The 17,459-nt window shown below is 39.3% G+C and overlaps 1 protein-coding gene across 1 annotated transcript in view; it reads right to left on the reverse strand.

Annotated features, from left to right (window-relative positions):
* The window catches only part of RP1 (RP1 axonemal microtubule associated), a 268,493-nt gene that overhangs the window by 65,309 nt on the left and 185,725 nt on the right, over window positions 1-17,459 (reverse strand). The window contains exons 37-41 of the mRNA XM_074944372.1: window positions 17,154-17,364; window positions 11,319-11,473; window positions 7,717-7,795; window positions 5,881-6,012; window positions 5,547-5,728 (exon numbers count right to left, since the gene is read on the reverse strand). Of these exons, the coding sequence (XP_074800473.1) occupies window positions 5,547-5,728; window positions 5,881-6,012; window positions 7,717-7,795; window positions 11,319-11,473; window positions 17,154-17,364 (759 nt within the window). The remainder of the gene's footprint in view (window positions 1-5,546; window positions 5,729-5,880; window positions 6,013-7,716; window positions 7,796-11,318; window positions 11,474-17,153; window positions 17,365-17,459) is intronic.

Raw genomic sequence — 17,459 nt, forward strand, 5'->3', positions numbered from 1 at the left:
AAGATAGGGTCAGATTGGAAATGGTGGAGATGGCATATATTTTTCCTTCATGTTTATGAAAAAACTTTAGTGAAGAGATGATCTATATTCTAGCAATTGTTTGGAAACTTGGTATTTATTTTTATGTAGAAATTAGAGAACTGAAATTTACATATGTTTAACTGTTTATATTTAAATTTACACTTGTGGTTGGAATTAATGCTACCCATTGGTTGTTCGGGCTGAATATAAAGATGTGCGGGCTGTGGGTGGTTGAAAGGGACTAGCTGAGGTTGAGAAGTAAAGCACAGATGAGGAGTTGAATCCTTTAACTGCTTTTTTTTATTTGCATTAGTGGTATTGCAGCAATATGTATTAGCCCCTATATGACCCCCTTGAAAGAGTGGATTTCCCAAGATACTCATAGACTCTAAGGCCAGAAGAGAACACCACTAATCTGACTTCCTGCACATCGCAAGCCACAGAACCTCATCTACCCCCTCCTGTAATAGACCCATAATCTCTGGATGAGTTACTGAAGTCTTCAAATCATGACTTAAAGACTTCCAGTTACAGAGAATCCACAGAGAATAAACCAGTGAGTGACCGGTGAGCCATGCTGCAGAGGAAGGCAATAAACCCCAGGGTCTCTGCCAATCTTATCTGAGGGAAATTCCTTCCTGACCCCAAATATGGTAATCAGTTGAACCCTGAGACTGTCTGCAAGACCTACCAGCCAGACACCTGAGAAAGAATTCTCTGTAGTAAGTCAGAGCCCTCTCCAACTAGTGTCCCATCTCCAGCTATTGGCATTTTTGCTATTAGCAGTCGCAGATAGGTCACTTGCCAATGTAAGCAATCTTATTATACCATCCCCTCAATAAACTTATCAAGCTCAGTCTTGAAGCCAGTTGGATTTTTTGCCCGCACTGCTCCCCTTGTAAGACTGTTCCAGAACTTCACTCCTCTAATGGTTAGAAACCTTCATCTAATTTCAAGCCTAAACTTGTTGATGGCCAGTTTATATCCATTTGTTCTTGTGTCCACATTGGCACGTAACTTTAATAACTCCTCTCCTTCCCTGGTATTTATCCCTCTGATGCATTTATAGAGAGCAATCATATCTCCCCTCAGCCTTTGTTTGGTTACGCTAAACAAGCCAAGCTCCTTGTGTGATGTTACACTCCATATTCTTTATGGAAATATGCTTATGATATGGATATGACATAACTGAGATGTACTTTATGTAAGATAGGTCTTGTACAGTATCATTTGAAAGGTTATGATTTACTGAATGTGATTATCCAATTTGTATGCCTGTAACATTTCTGTATCTGAAGTTAGGAATATTGACTATGTATCTGTATTTCAAATGGGTTACTTTGGGTGTCACCCCCAACTAGCCCTTCAGGTACAACAATGAGAAAGCCAGACAGTGCTAATGGCCCATTAGCAAAGACAATGGACCGTAAAAGAGCTTAGTCTTCCTGTGGATGCTTGAGACAGCCTACGAGTAGTGGCTGCCACAGCCCTGCAGAGACACCTGGTAAGGGACACCCCTCCTCCCATTTTGGAATGCCAGTGTTTGTCCCCTGGAAGACAAAGGGTTTCCGCATTACACAAGAGCTATATAAGGCAGGGGAGTGACATCATCAGGATTCTCCTCTGTCTCTCCACCCAAAGAGAGGCTGTGAAACACCTGCAAACAAGAACTGAACTGATGGGGAGAAGGGTTCAGCCCAAGCTGGAAGGGCATCTAGCTTGTGAATAATAATACTTGAGTTCTCAAACTGGAGACCAGTGCAGCTGCCTTTCAAAACTTTCTGTAATCTGTCTTCAACAATTTGTAACCAATTTCTTTAGTGAAACAAGCTTAGCTTGCGTGCTTTGTTTTATTTGCTTAGTAATCTGCTTTGTTCTGTTTGTTATCTCTTTAACCACTTAAAATTCACCGTTTGTAGTTAATAAACTTATTTCTTGTTTATAATATAACCCCATTTGTACAATTCATAATTGGAGGGGTGAGGGTGGAGTAAGAGGCTGTGCATACCTTCCTCCACATTGAGGGAGGAGGTGGATTTCAAAATATACCTTTGGGTCTGCACTCCAAGGGAGGTGGACACCTGAGTGCTGGGGAAAGTCCCTTAAGCTGAGTCTTCTCAGAACTGATCTCAGTGTCTGCGTCATTCTGCAGCTTGGTGTGGCCCTGCCTGTGTGTGTGCTGGAGGAGGCTTAATAGCCTGGCTCAGCAAGACAGGTAAAAAGGGTGCTTAAGCTGGCAGAACAGGCAGGCTCAACAGTATCCCAGTACATCAGGTGGCATTCTAAGGGGGGCAACCGGTCACACCTTGAATCTCCTCATCAGGTAGGTTTTCTGTTCCTCTGATCATCCTAAGAACCCTTCTTTGCATCTGTTTCAGTTTGAATTAATCTTTGTTGAACATGAGAGACCAGATGTCTAGAGTATTCTAGATGAGGTCTCACCCGTGCCTTGTATAATACTTCCCTACCTCTACTGGAAATACCTTGCCTGATGCATCCTAGAATTGCATTAGTCTTTTTCACGACTGCATCACATTGCTGGCTCAAAGTCAATCTGTGATCAAATAATACAGCCAGGTCTTTCTCCTTCTCTGTCACTTCCAATTGATAATTCCCCAGTTTTTAGCAAAAAATCTAATTTTTAATCCCTAAATGCATGACTTTGCAATTTGTACTACTAAATTTAATCCCATTTCTATTACTCCAGTATTCAAGGTCCTCCAGCTCTTCTTGTATGATATTCTGGTCTGCCTCCATATTGGCAATACCTCCCAACTTTGTGTCATTCACGATTTTTATTAGAACGCTCCCACTTTTTGTGCCACGGTCATTAATAAAAATGTTAAATAAGATTGTTCCCAAGACTGAGCCCTGAGGAACTCTAGTAGTAATCTCCCTCCAGCCTGACGGTTCACCTTTCAGTATGACCCATTGTAGTCTTCCCATTAATCATTTCCTTATCCACCTTTCTTTTCTCATAATGATCCCCATCTCCTCCAATTTAACTAATAATTTCCCATGTGGAATTGTATCAAATGTGTTACCGAAATCCAGGTAAATTATATCTATTGCATTTCCTTTGACTAAAAAAATCAGTTATCTTCTCAAAGAAAGAGTTCAGGTTGCTCTGGCACGATCTACCTTTCGTAAAACTATTGTGACAAAGTTCCCGCTCTACCTTGGTGGGTCTTGCGCTTATTGGCGGATTTGCTCGCCTTGGAGCTTCACAGCAGCCCTCAGCTTGGCCATTTTTCTGAATTCATAGTCCAGGCCGACTCCTCCTGTGTCTGACCAGGAGTTGGGAGGATTTGGGGGGAACCCGGGCCCGCCCTCTACTCCGGGTTCCAGCCCAGGGCCCTCTGGAATGCAGCTGTCTAGAGTGCCTCCTGGAACAGCTGTGTGACAGCTACAACTCCTGGACTACTTTCCCATGCCTCCTCCCAACACCTTCTTTATCCTCACCATAGGACCTTCCTCCTGGTGTCTGATAATGCTTGTACACCTCAGTCCTCCAACAGTCTGCGTTCTCACTCTCAGCTCCTAGTGCCTCTTGCTCCCCACTCCTCACACGCACACCACAAACTGAAGTGAGCTCCTTTTTAAAACCCAGGTGCCCTGATTAGCCTTCCTTAATTGATTCTAGCAGCTTCTTGATTGGCTGCAGGTGTTCTAATAAGCCTGTCTTAATTGTCTCCAGAAGGTTCCTGATTGTTCTGGAACCTTCCCTGTTATCTTATCCAGGGAAAAGGGACCTACTTAGCCGGGGGCTAATATATCTGCCTTCTATTACTCTCCTATAGCCATCTGGCCCGACCTTGTCACACTAAGTTTTGTTTTATCCCAATTACCATTTACCTCTTTGTCCTCAACTACTTTCTCTTACAAAATTTGTTCCAAGACCTTGCATACAATTGAGGTCAAACTAATGGGCCTTTAGTTTCCTGGATCACTCTCTTTTCCTTTCTTAAAAAACAAGTATTATATTAGCAAGCAGTCACAGACTACAACCGCCGAGTTTATGAATTCATTAAAAAGTCCTTGCTATTGGGCTTGCAATTTCATATACCAGTTCCTTTAATATTCTTGGATGGAGATTATCCGGGCCCCCTGATTTGGTCCCACTAAGCTTTTTAAGTTTTACTTTTTACCTTGGATGTTGTAATTTCTATTTCCATATCCTCATTTCCATTAGCCACCCTGTCACTATCCCTAAGCTCCTCACTACCCTTATTAAAAAATGAGGCAAAGTATTCCTTTAGGTATTAGGCCATGCCTATGTTATTTTTAATCTACATCCCATCCTCTGTGTTTAGCAGTCCCACTTATTTCCTTGTTTTCTTTTCATTTATATGGCTATAGAACGTTTTACTATTGGTTTTAATTTCCTTTGCACTTCCATATCTACTTGGATTTTTCTCTATACTTTTCACTTTTTCTCTATGCTTTCTGATCTCCAAGAGGTAGCTTTCCTTCCTGATTGTTCCCATCTTCCATTCCTTGTAGGCTGTCTGCTTTCTCTTAATAAACTATTTGAGATGCCTGCTTGTCCAATTTGGCCTGCAACTCTTCCCTACAATTTTTCCCCTTTGCTTGGGATGCAGACTTCATATAGTTTCTGCAACTTTAACTTAAAGTAATTCCAAGGCTCCTCCACATTCAAGTCCTTGAGTTCTTCGGTCCAGTCCACTTCCCTAACTAATTCGATTAATTTTTTAAAGTTTGCTCTTATGAAATCAAGGACCCTAGTTGCAGATCTGTTTTTGTATAGCCTTCCATTTAGTTTAAGATGAATTGGCTCATGATCACTTGAACCAAGGCTGTCCTCTACAACCAGATCTTTTAGGAGGTCCTCACTACTTACCAATACCAAATCTAAAATGGCATCACCTCTTGTTGGCTCAGTGACTATTTGGTGAAGAAATCTATCAGTTATCACATCCAGGAATATCTGACCCTTACCATTATTAGTAGCACTTGTCCTCCAATCTATATCTGTGAAATTGAAGTATCCCAGGATCACACAATTCCCAGTAGTATTTATTTAATTAAAAATATTAAAGAGGTCTCTATCCATATCCATATCAGATCTTAGGGACCCCAAACACTATCCCAGTGGAGCTTCTGGTAGCTTTCCTCCCCAACGTGATTTTGACCCAAACTGATTCTGTTTTATCCATTCCACCACTTCTAACATCTTACAGTCTATCTCATAATTAATATACGATGCTACTCCACCACCTTTACCTTTATTTCTGTCTTTCCTAAACAGCACATACCCTTCAATACCCGTACTCCAGTCGTGACTACTATTCCACCATGCTTCTGTTATCCCGATAATATCTGGTTTCACTTCCTGCACCAGTAGCTCTAGTAGTACTGTGTCCCTGGTGCATGGGCGATGTCAGATATCAACTCTGACCAATAAAGCAATCTGTGTACACAATATGGCACACAGAAAACACAATGGACCTTTCCCTGTTACGCATTGTTAAGATCCATATAAAATATAATAAAAAGAAACTAACCAAAAAAGGGTCATTTTTCAGATTTTGAACCTTCTGTGCAGCAGATTTCCCTTTTGTTCCAAACACAACAACTTGAATATCAGGAACTTTTTCTGGTATGTGTGTACAGTACACCCACATTTGCCACCGTCCTCTGCTTTTAGTATCAAAGTATTTTACTGGATCAGATGTCACGGTCATTTCTATATTTAGAAGAAATAAATATTCAGAATACATATCTTTCTTATAAGTCACCATAAATCATTACATTAATTTATAAATTGAAATTTACTCAAAAATACTTAGTCATACAACACTAATCTGTGTAAGCAAAAAAACATTTTGTTGGCATTACCTTTCAGTGGAATTACTAGTTCTGTAAAATCTTTCTTTGAATGTTTGCTGATCCAGTCATTGTGTGCAAAGACATGAGTGGCAAAAGGGTAACTTTCTTCTTTTATAACAATTCTTTCCAAGAACCAGTCATCTGATTAAAACAAATATATTAATTTATTGCATTTCAAGTAACAATGACAAGCTCTGCCTACACTGTCTGAAGCTTCTGATTTAAATAAGAATGCAGAGGACTCAGCAACTCACAGAAGACATGTACTCCCAGGTTTGGGGCTACAGAGATTTCTTATTTGTGATTATAACTCACGTAGCTCAAGAGTTTTCTCCTCCTCCACAGGAGGAATATTACTCACCCAAGAATGCAATAAATACATGTTACACTGTAACCGTGTGACATGACTTGTTTGGCAACATAGGAAGGAAACAAAAGAAAACTAATATAAAGAATGTTTTAAAAATGGCCCTTTCGCGTATAACAATGAATTATTCCAGGACTGGTGTATTATCATCAGCCTTTGAGGATTTGAAATGAGAAAAGTCCACATACATCCCCACTGAAACTGAAGCTACTGGCTTGAGGCACTTGAACTGCACTTGGTCCTGACATATCTCTGACTGTTTTTCAGCTAATCCTAAATAGGAGGAAACTATTTTGGTGAAATCCTGGCCTTACTTAAGTCAATGGCAGTTATGACTCTGACTTCAGTGGGGCCAGGATTTCACCCTTTCACTTTAAGCAATAAGAGGCAAATAGCACCCTGATATGGTTTTTCCTATATAAATGACTTGAAACTCCATGAATTTGGCTCCTGAATTTTCCACATGTTCTTGCTCTCAATGGTGGGCGTAGGGACAGAGAACTGGGTTTGCCACTCTCAGAGATGGTCTGCAACTTGCAGATCTCAGGAGATCTGGAGAGGCCAGGGCTACCTGCGTCTCTTCTCTGTGTCTCCACACGGCCACTTGGTCCGCATGGCACTGAGAGTCCTGAAGGAGCCATGATCCCACACTGTCCCCAACTGTTACTGCCTACTTTGAAGTTCCAAGCATTATTTACATTGAGAATCGGAGGGGAGTTGGGAGAAATGATGCTGCAGAGTGTGTAGCTTTCTCTGCCTGCCACCCCACCCCAAATCCCCTTAAACACCTGCGAATGGATTTCCATAGGAAACGAGGACAATATTTGGGAGCCAGCAGGCCCCCTCTTCCATGCCCCTCTTTTTACCTCAACTGATTGATCTTTGTTCCTCTCCCCTGGTGGCAGAGGAGGAAAGCATTTCACCCTGAGTGATTAAGGATTTATTTTATACTTAATAAAAATGTCGATAATTTTAAAAATGGAAAATTTAAAACAGTGTATGTGTGTATTGGGGGTGGAGAATGATAGCCAAATGAGATGCAAAACAAGAAAAAACAACATACTTTTGCTGGAAAACAAAATATTTGCTGAATCTACTGGCAGAACCAAATATATCAAACAAGCCACTTATTGTAAAAAACAAACAAGAAATGCCTCATAATTTTTCACTGTGTAATTCACTGGATACTGCTTATGATTCTCCTATAGTACATTGAGCATTTAAGTGAAACCAGTTATATACAATCTAACACAAAACACAGAAAAAACCTGAAAAGGTCCAGCAATTTCAATTTTTTTCACTAGTTTCCAAATAGAACAGACCTCATTAAACATATGATCTGTAATCATAATTTTAACAGATGTTTTTCTGCATTTCTGACCCCCATTACATCTGATGATAATCAAAGTTATTATATGGTATTTGTTACAATGCAATGCTGTATATTCCAGCACATAGTTTATTTTAAAATAATGTACCTTTTTTAAAACTTTTAAATCCAACAAGAACTTGGTTCAGCTTGCCAAGGTGAACTGCTTTGATTCTGAAAACATCCACCTGCAATTTGAGAATAATTTAAATTGTGGTTTTGCACTGGTAGGTATGTATGACTTATGAATTTACCTCTGCATAAGTGGACATTGCTTTGTCTGTTAGTGCACTTTACTTTACCCTTGTCATGTCATTCCATTTCTTTCAAGTGCATAATAAAACAGTATGTGCTGTAATTGATATTTCCAATGTCAGTGACTAGTGTGACTTTTCTGATTAATTTTAAAGTATCACTATCGTTAATAAACAGTATTTTCAGCAACTTTGATGCTCAGCTTGAAGTTCCAGTAAGATGCTGATTTCTACTAAGCTTGTAGGATGAAATAACTAAATCGGATGAATGATGACTGTTATAAGAAGTAACATTATACCTATGTATCTATATTAGGGTTTTCTATGGAAGTCATCTCCATCACACAAAAGAGCTTCTCAGGTACCTTAGATTTGCATGGTGAAGAGCTTAGTGAACTTAATGGAGTCTTTTGATCTTCTTTCCTGGTATAAGACACAGACACAGACACACACACAAAGTTCTTGGTTTGTTTGTTTTCTCACTCTTTTTTCAAACACCTCTCTTCAGTCTGGTTAGAGGTGGGAAAGTTCTCATAAAAGCACATGCTTAACTTTAAGCACATGCGACTTAGGTAGCTGCTTAAAATTAAGGGCATGTTCTATTGAATATAGACGGGATTACTTGTGCTTAAAGTTAAGAATGTACTTAAATATTTTGCTGACTCAGGCCTCCAAGATCAGGATCTTGAAGCATGCGATAAATAATTGAATTAGTCTGACCTCCTTGGGAAACTTGTTCCACAACAAAACCTCCACAACTAAGGTTGCTTTATCTCTGGCGCTCATGAACTTCTCCCAGGCTTTGCTCTTCTAGAGAGGAACAGTTATCCAAGTGAGCTCTGAATGAAGATGCAGTTGCTGATGTAGCTTGATTCTGACCCAGTAATGGCTTTTAAGATCAGGCCAGAGACTTGAACTGGCAGTGGAAACCCTGCACTGCTACCATGTTCAGTGCCAGGTACAATGGATTACGACAGCCCAGCCTGGAGGTGATGAACACATGGATTACTGTGGCCAAATTCTCATCTGAGAGGAAGGGTGAAGTATCAAAGTCAAAAAAGTAGGTGTTTTGTCAGATTGTCATCAGGGAAGATAGGGTAAAGAATACAGTAAGGAGAGTAGTGAGCACCATTAATCCAAAGAGTGCTGTGATTACTTGAGCTCTAGACTCTTTAAACAATAAGTACAAGATCAAGATACTGGACTCCAGTAGATGGAAGAGTCCTGCTCCAGGTGACGTTGTTGCTCCCCTAACCAAACATATCCGAGAATGGGAACAGAAATTAGATATGCAAAAAGAAAAACTTGAGGACTCAAAGAACAGGAGTCTCTTCATTGTTGGAGTCAGTCAGCTGAGTCAGCACTCAGAAAATCAGTGAGTCAGTCCATGAGTTTCCTGTCTCAATGCATTATTCTTAAAGGGTACTTTAAAAGTGAATTTATTGCAAGGAGAATAAAGAAAATGCAGAAGCCTTATATATGCAGAAAGAAAACAGAACCACCTCCCTTCTCAGCCAGCACTAATATTTTATGTCTCTACCAACTGCTTGTGGAATCCTGCTTTCTCTAAGTATCATCCTCACCTACCTACCAAATAGATGGCCCCACTGCGTTCCGTACTTTCTCCTTCAAAGCCTGGGTAGCCCTACAGTTCTAAGTCCTCTTTAACTACTGTCTCCTGATTTCCTTTGTAAAGTCTGAGCAGGGAATTAACTCCATACTTGTTGGATATCAGGTAGGGCTTTACACTCTGCTGCAGAACTGTACAAATTAATTAGACTAACTGGAAGGCTGAAATGAGCAGCAAAGATCCAGTTTGTTTTTCATAAAACCTGGCTTCTGAAACTTTTAAGAATGAAAATCAGCAGACAAAATGAAGAGAGGAGGGTTTAGAGCACAGAGAGAACATATGTCAAGTAGAAGATTCTTTGAGGTACTTCAGCTACAAAGACCAGACTAATGTTTATCTATTAAAGTAAAAAAAAACCAGCAAAAGGTTTTATTTCATATGTTCTTGTGGAGTTGTTATTATTAGTGGATGCACAATAAAGATGGAAAAAATTCAAAATACAAAAGTAGAGAGATAATACAGATGTATGAATCAAAAAGACAAACGTCAAAAGGACTTAGGTAGGCATCACATATTTTAGTCCTTCAACAGCTGATAGATCAGCACACGGTAAGATGCCATCAAGTAGGTGTGCAACGTTCTCAACAGCACAAGAGTTTCCCAGGTCCCCAGGTGTGGTCATTTGCTGCACACCTCGCCACCCCGCCTTTAAAACAGTTGAGCTTGCACCAGACAGAGCATGGCAGCTCAAAGCCAGGCAGTCTCTCATCAGGCGAGTCATGAGGAAGGAGTTTCTTACAGCGGAAGCAGCTCGTTCCCATTCTGTTCACCACAATGTGGAAGCATCCGCTGTAGAGATGGTCGGTAAAGTAGTCCAGATTGGTTTTCCGCTGATGATTTGGGGTCAAGGTGTCTCCCATATATCTTTGCAAAGTGGCAGTCATGGCAACTCCTGGATTTTGACAAGGAGGTTCTCCTCATCATGTCCTGGGGTGACTAAAGCAGCAAGCATTAAACAGAATCTGGATAATCTGGATTCTAATTACAGTGGTACTGGAGCAGTATTCATTGGTTCTTCACTTTCCATTCTTCAGCATTCGTTCAACACCACTCAGTGTTGAGGAGCTGTCAGCTGCAAAAAGCTTAGTAACAGAGAAATGCATGTAGGTTCCTTATAGAGTGATTTTACATTGACCTTTGATAAAAATGTAACTATGTCTTGCAAACCTGAATTTGTATCAGACACTGAGGTCTAACAAGGTATCTGTAAGATTTTGATCTGAAATTTTCTTTAACTGTCCTATGTGCTATTCTCTTGCCAACAGTTGTTTCAGGATTTTTTCTGCAAAAGTTTTTGAATTCTCAAAAACCAAGAAGATTTTTGCAAGGTTAATAAGGAATTTCTGAACAGAGGAACTAAAGAAGGCAAATGAGGACTGGAATGAGACATTTGCCTTATTATTATTTATTGTTTATATTGCTAGGTAGGGGTTCATGATGGTTCACAAAACACACAGTGCCATATTCATTTAATCAGGCACAACACCAAGATATCTTACGGAGAGCTATGCACTTCCACCAACGGTGCAGTTGGCCCATAGTTTAGATAAGTCACTGCACCAAGGGGTTTGTAATCTAATTTTCTGAACAAAAATACTTCATTAATTTAACTATCTTTCTGTTGTGCAAGTTGATGGTGCGGAAGAGCAACCACATTTCATCCCAGAGATGGTTGTCACTTAGTAGTAAGTAAAATGATCCCTATACGGAATGGGCAGGCTGATCAAGTACTTTTAACATCCTTGAGCATGAAAAGCTCTAATGTAAATGTGCGGTATTATTAAGGAGACATTTACAATTTCAATTATTTTTCCTCAGTTCTTTTACCTGGCCTCTGGCAAAAGTGATGGGTCCACTTCTTGAATTATTAAGCCATCTTTTCCCGGAGTCACCTCTTGCTCCTTGAATACAAAGATAAGCCTCTCCACTGGTATCTGCTTTCTTTATGTCTCCAGTGTGCACATGAATGGAGTATTCCACAACTAAAAGAAAATTTTTAAATCAGTCAGTATAAAAAGGGAAACTCTGTGTCATCTTGTCTCATAATTGGGTTCCTTATGAAAATGCTTAGGTTATGTTGTATTGTTTTATGTGAGGATCACTTGATATATTCTTAAAAAAGGAAAGGCACGGTACCACAAAATGGCACCTTAAAAATTTTTAATTAGAGGCAGGGTCTGTATAGAATGCAGTTATGCAGCTCCACAGATAGCTACATAGTTCATCTTTTTGTCAAGTTATTAAGTATTATTTGTATTATGGTTGTACCTAGAGGCTTCTACCAAGATCAGAGTCCTATTGTGCTAGGCACTGTACAAACACACAATAAGGTATGATCCCTGCCCCAGGTAGTTTACAATCTAAATATACAAGACAGACACAGCGTGGGAAAAAGTATTATCCCCATTTTATACAAGGAGAAGTGGGTCACCTCAGATTAAGTCCCTGCCTACATTACAGAAATTTGCACAATTGTAATTTAGTCAGTATATTTACACTGTCAATATAGTTACATCCTAATGGAGTCACCCTGCTGTGACGTAAGGCAGGGTTGAAACCAGTGCATCTTAATCCAGTAGATTAATGGAGTAAACTGCATATAAACTGGTATAAATTAATCATACAAAACAAGGGGATTTAGCCACATTACTAATACTTCCAACGAGAGTTGTGTGGCTAAATCTAATATTCAGCTTTGAAAATCTCAACCTTAGCTCCTGCTTACTACAGTTACACTTGATTTGGAAGGGGTGAACAGGGGAAATCCTTAAACAGAAGAAGCAGCTAATTGTTTCCTCTGCTCAGTATCTGAATATTAATTATTATTACTTGTATTATGCCCAGAAACCCAAGTCTCGGACCAGAACACCATTGTGCTAATGAATAATGTACAGACACAGAACAAAAAGATGTTTTTAGTTCTGATAGAGCAGTATCCTAGAGCAGGGGTCCCCAGTGCAGTGCCCGCGGGCACCACAGTCTTCTAGGAATAGGAATATGGATGTTTTCAGAAAGGTTGAGAACCACTGTCTTAGGCAAAGTAATGTAGCAAATCTGTGGTCAGCTATACACCCAGGCTATTAGGAACTACAGGGAGGCAACAATGACTAACTATCTCAGATCCTTCTGCTTTAGAAGCATCAATTTGAGCTAAAGAAGAACCTGTTAGCTTTAGCAATATGACACTCAGATTCCTTTCAGAAGGGGAAGTGGTATATTTGTAATTAATTATCATTATTATTATTTTTAAATAATAAGCCATTTTATACCACAATTGTCACACTTTAGGTTGTGGGTTGATCAACCAATACACACACACACTTTGGTATATGGAAGGGCAAATAAGCTGGCTGATGAACTCACATCCTATCACAATTATTGTTTAAGGCTTGATTTCAGAGGTGCTGAGCACCCACAAATTCAATCAAAGTCCACAGATCTGCCAGGATTTCAGAAGTTTCAGCTCCCACTCATGCCAAAGTCATCACCAGTATGCTGCAGAAATCAGAGAGGCTACAGAATTTAGGTCCAGAATGCTACAGAATATACAGGAATTGTATTAAAATTCACAGATGATCATGAGGTCTTCATTACAGCAAGTTTCTTGGATTCCCCATGATACATTTATGGAAGGTTTAAGAGTGATTGTTAAAAACACACTGTGAAAAATTAAATAACCACAAGCTAAAGCTGTCGTTTATTCTCATGCGTAGGTGATGGCAAAAGAGAAAAAAAGAGTGTTCTGCAAGATATTTATTTTTAAACTTTTCCTACAGCTCTTTTCACAAGCTGGTGCTATTCAGATTGAGTGTTATAAAAAAAAAGGGTGAATCCAAATATTGTGACATCTTATACAGTCATTTTTCTAATCCTTTTAAAATATAAGAAGTTCATGTCACTGAAGTAAGGGTTTTACAGGCCAATTTTGCATACTGACTGAGTTTAACAAGTAATAAGGGCTTTATCTATCCACACTGGTAACATTTATGTACATGTTGCAACACATTTCTGCTAGGTGGAAACATCTTTGTTTCTCTTCATCCTTTGACTGTGCGGGGATGGCATGTAAAGAAGCCTCTTTTGTGAAAAGTAACTTTCATTTCAGTGTGGCATTATTTATCGTATTCAAGGACTCCCCCATCACTTTTTAAAAAATTAGTCTAGGTCTTGATCCAGCAAAGCTCTTGATGTCAACTGGACTACTCATGTACTTGAAGAAGGTGCTTAAGTGCTTTGCTAGACTGAGGCCTAGCGTACTCTCTTTAAGGTGCCTAAATATGCTTAGGGGTGTAAATTAGCCTACCTATACTGAAGTCAGTGGAGCTGCACTGATTTGCACCAGCTGAGGATCTGACCCACACATTTTAAAGCAAATGATCTGCCTAGGTGATATTTTGGCAGCAAGTTGTTCTGCCATTGGAAAAACTAGGGTTTAAGATGCAGGATTCTCTGGGTCAGCAGAAACAAGATATGTCATTGTTGTGATGCACCCAGAGCCTAGTCCTGCTTACCTTGTTCATGCAAGTAGATCTATTGAAGTCAGTAGACCTCTTGTTTGAATGAGGTGAGGAGGATTTTTTATTCATAGATTTCAAGGCCAGAAGTGACCACTGTGATGATCTAGTCTGACTTCCTATATAACAGACCATAGAACTTCCTAAAAATAATTCCTAAAGCAGATCGTTTAGAAAAAAACCATCTAATCTTGATTTAATAATTGCCAGTGATGGAGAATCTACCACAATCCTTGGTAAATTGTTGCAATGGTTAGTTAACATCACTGTTACAAATTTACAACTGATTTCCATAGACTACACGTTAGCTTAGACTATGTCTCAGATTTCCAAAGAGGTCCGCACCTCCATTTGAAATTTTTGAAAAAATAAATGAAAATGAAAAAAGGTTGAAAACTACTTGTTTAGTACTGTAACATTGGAGCTGCCCACCGTTGCATGTGAGGGGGCACTGTGTTAAGGAGATGGAAATGGTCCTATAGCTGGAAGACAGGGCAAGGTTGAACTCTTGGGAGAATCCAGTCCAATACTTGCTTTGCCTCCCTGGTACTGGATGAGCTCTACACTCCTAATGCTGCTGGCATTCCTTCAGATCAGGCCATAACAGGAGAAAGCGTGACTCTGCATTGGAAACTGAAACTATGAATGGGATAGACTGGACACAGAACCAACAACATGTCCAGCTGAGGCTAATGGGGTGACATAGGAGACATGAACACAAAGTGTAAGTCTCCCTGCTCTTTTGCTAGGAAGGGTTTAGATGTGTATATGGTGGGGGGGGACGGGACATGAGGAGAGGGGGAGATATGTCTGGGACTGGATATTACTTACTGAAAGACTGCCTCTGAGTAAAGATCAAAAAGATGCGGGTACTTTTTTCCTGGAAAATTTCCATGAAAATCAGAGTTGATAATGGATGTGGCGATACTGATATGGCCTCTATTATAACCAGGCAATTGGTGCTGACAGTAAAAGTGGTTGTGTATTTTGGGGTTTACCTTTTATCTTTAACTTTGCTATCTAAAGTGATCTTTCTATCCATCTTCTCTGGGGGGGGGAGGAGGCCTAAGAGGTTGGGACACAATGATTTGTTTATTTTTAAAGTGTTTTATTTTATTTGGTCTTGTGCTATGAAGGGATTTATTAAAGGCATCTTCATGTCCTGCTGTCTCTTTCAGCCCATGAATGACTGCAATCAAATAAAACTCTAGAATATCTTTGTCACCAGTAAGCAAACTGGTATGCAAAGAAAAGCTGCCTGTTTGTTAGAAAATTTAGATTGATTTAGTACTGTGATGCTGAAATATAAAACACTGCCCCAGAAACAACACTTTCCCATATAGAAAATCACATGTATAGTACAGGAAATATGAACAGCATTGGCTCTGATCTTGAAGACACACATAAGCCCAATGGGCCTATTCACATGCATAAAATTATTCACATGCAGAAGGTTATGCAGGATTGAGGACATATTCTTTCGGTTGGGGGCTCATGAGGCCTATAATACAGAGGTGTTACTCACAGCAGTGCCTAATATTTAGGAAATTACTCAAAAATCTGTCTCAGAAGATGAGGAACCGAAAAATAAGAAGTGGATGAAAATAAATGCCTCAGACATCATTTCTGCTTTAGACATTCTTGGGGTTATGAATTAGCACATTTGGGAATTTGTTTTTGTGTTTTATGTCGTCACAAGAATTCTGATAAGTGTTTAAATTTTGATTTTTTTTTTAGCATTTCCCTTTTGTGGCTGGTCTTAAATCAGTAAGTCATCCCTAATACCACTGAGAGGTTAAAGGAATCCTTTTATTCAGGAGATAGGTGCCTGTGTTTTGTTCTTAGAGCAGGAGGTCATTTCCCCAGGATTCATGCTGATGATTGTAGAGTGTGACCGTGTGTGTGAGTGACCTTCTGTTACTTTGAACCTGGATGATAAAAATCCTAGGAAGAACAATGTTTTTTGGTGAATGGATACAGGTTGGGACTCCTAATCATACAACATTCTGCATACCAACATGCAGTCAATGATTAAAAGTTTGTTCGACTGTGTTTTGCTGAGTTTGTTCAAGTTCCGTTTGGGATAAAATGGTTAAGAAAAACTGCTTAGGATTTTAAATTTTCATGTGGAGTATTTTATTATCTTTTTCTGAGTGCAGAGAGACTTCATTTTTTTTCCCCAGCAACTTCTGTTTAGCCAATACAACATCCTCTCTACTGTAGCCTCAGTCAATAAACCTCTTCACTGTTGCCAATAGTTTCAGGACATGATCTGTACTACCCCTATCACTTCTCTTTATTCTAATGAATTGGATAAATGGGAAGCTTTTTTCTTAAATGGCCACGGATGAAAGCTATCAATATGCAAAAGGCTGCTCTTACCAATATTTTCTGAAGTAATCATCATTTTGTCATGTTTGTGACACCATACATCTAAATAATTTACTTGTGTTACTATTTGAAAAATGTGCAGAAAAACTGAACCTGTGCAAATTAATATAGCTTTTTTTGCTGTAGTAATATTTTCTGTACCGTAAATTCCTCATGAACATCAATAAAACACTAAACTAAGGCAACTGAAATTTCTGGATAGCTCTATGCTAACTGACCCTGGCGGGTTTTTAAAAAAAAAAAAAAAAAATCTTGCCACTGGCTTGTATTGGGTCTTTGCATATCTGACATTCCTAAAAAACCAAACCTTTTCTATAAATATAAATCTATTCCTTATTTACAGAAAGGATAGCTTAATATTATACACTACATAATACATCATACATTTATTCAGTTGATTCGTTATGACCAATTTTACTCTTTAGGATCAATAAATCGATTTTTTTAAATGCCACATGCTATTGTCTGCTTGATATAATATGAAAGATTGAAATCTTCTATCAACAAGGTATGTTTAATTTGGCGTCAGCTGTTGCAAAGGTTGCCCCAAGACTGACTTCACTGGACTGACTTCCTTTCTATGGGAAAGAAGTGTTGCCTTCTCTAGCTTTTGATGTACATTTATCACATTAGATTCTTAGGACAAAATTCTTGTCTTGGAAGCCTGCACATAGCACGTACTGCAATCAACATTAGAAGCGCATGTGCATCCAAGGACAGAACCTGACCCTCAGTGAGGAAAAAGGGCTGAAATTACCAGGCAAAGGATCCTGGTCTGCATAGAGAGCTGGCAGTTCCACACATTTGTCTTCATTATGTTTGAACGAGCAGTCAAAAGCTAACCACATCTCCTGGTTCATGCCTGTGTGCTTCATATGCAGCAAGTCTAGGTGCCAAGGCTGATTTAACTTGGTGTGTGGGTCAGTTATCTGAATCTTGTAGATTGAGCCAATGTCTGCCAGTTCATCCTATGTGAGAAAAAGAGAAGTCAGATGCAATCTCACTATAGCAGTGCCAGATCTAATATGTTTGTCAGTTATACATAATAATTTAACAAATCTCA

Source organism: Natator depressus, chromosome 2 (assembly GCF_965152275.1).
Source record: "Natator depressus isolate rNatDep1 chromosome 2, rNatDep2.hap1, whole genome shotgun sequence".
NCBI classification, from domain to species: domain Eukaryota; kingdom Metazoa; phylum Chordata; order Testudines; family Cheloniidae; genus Natator; species Natator depressus.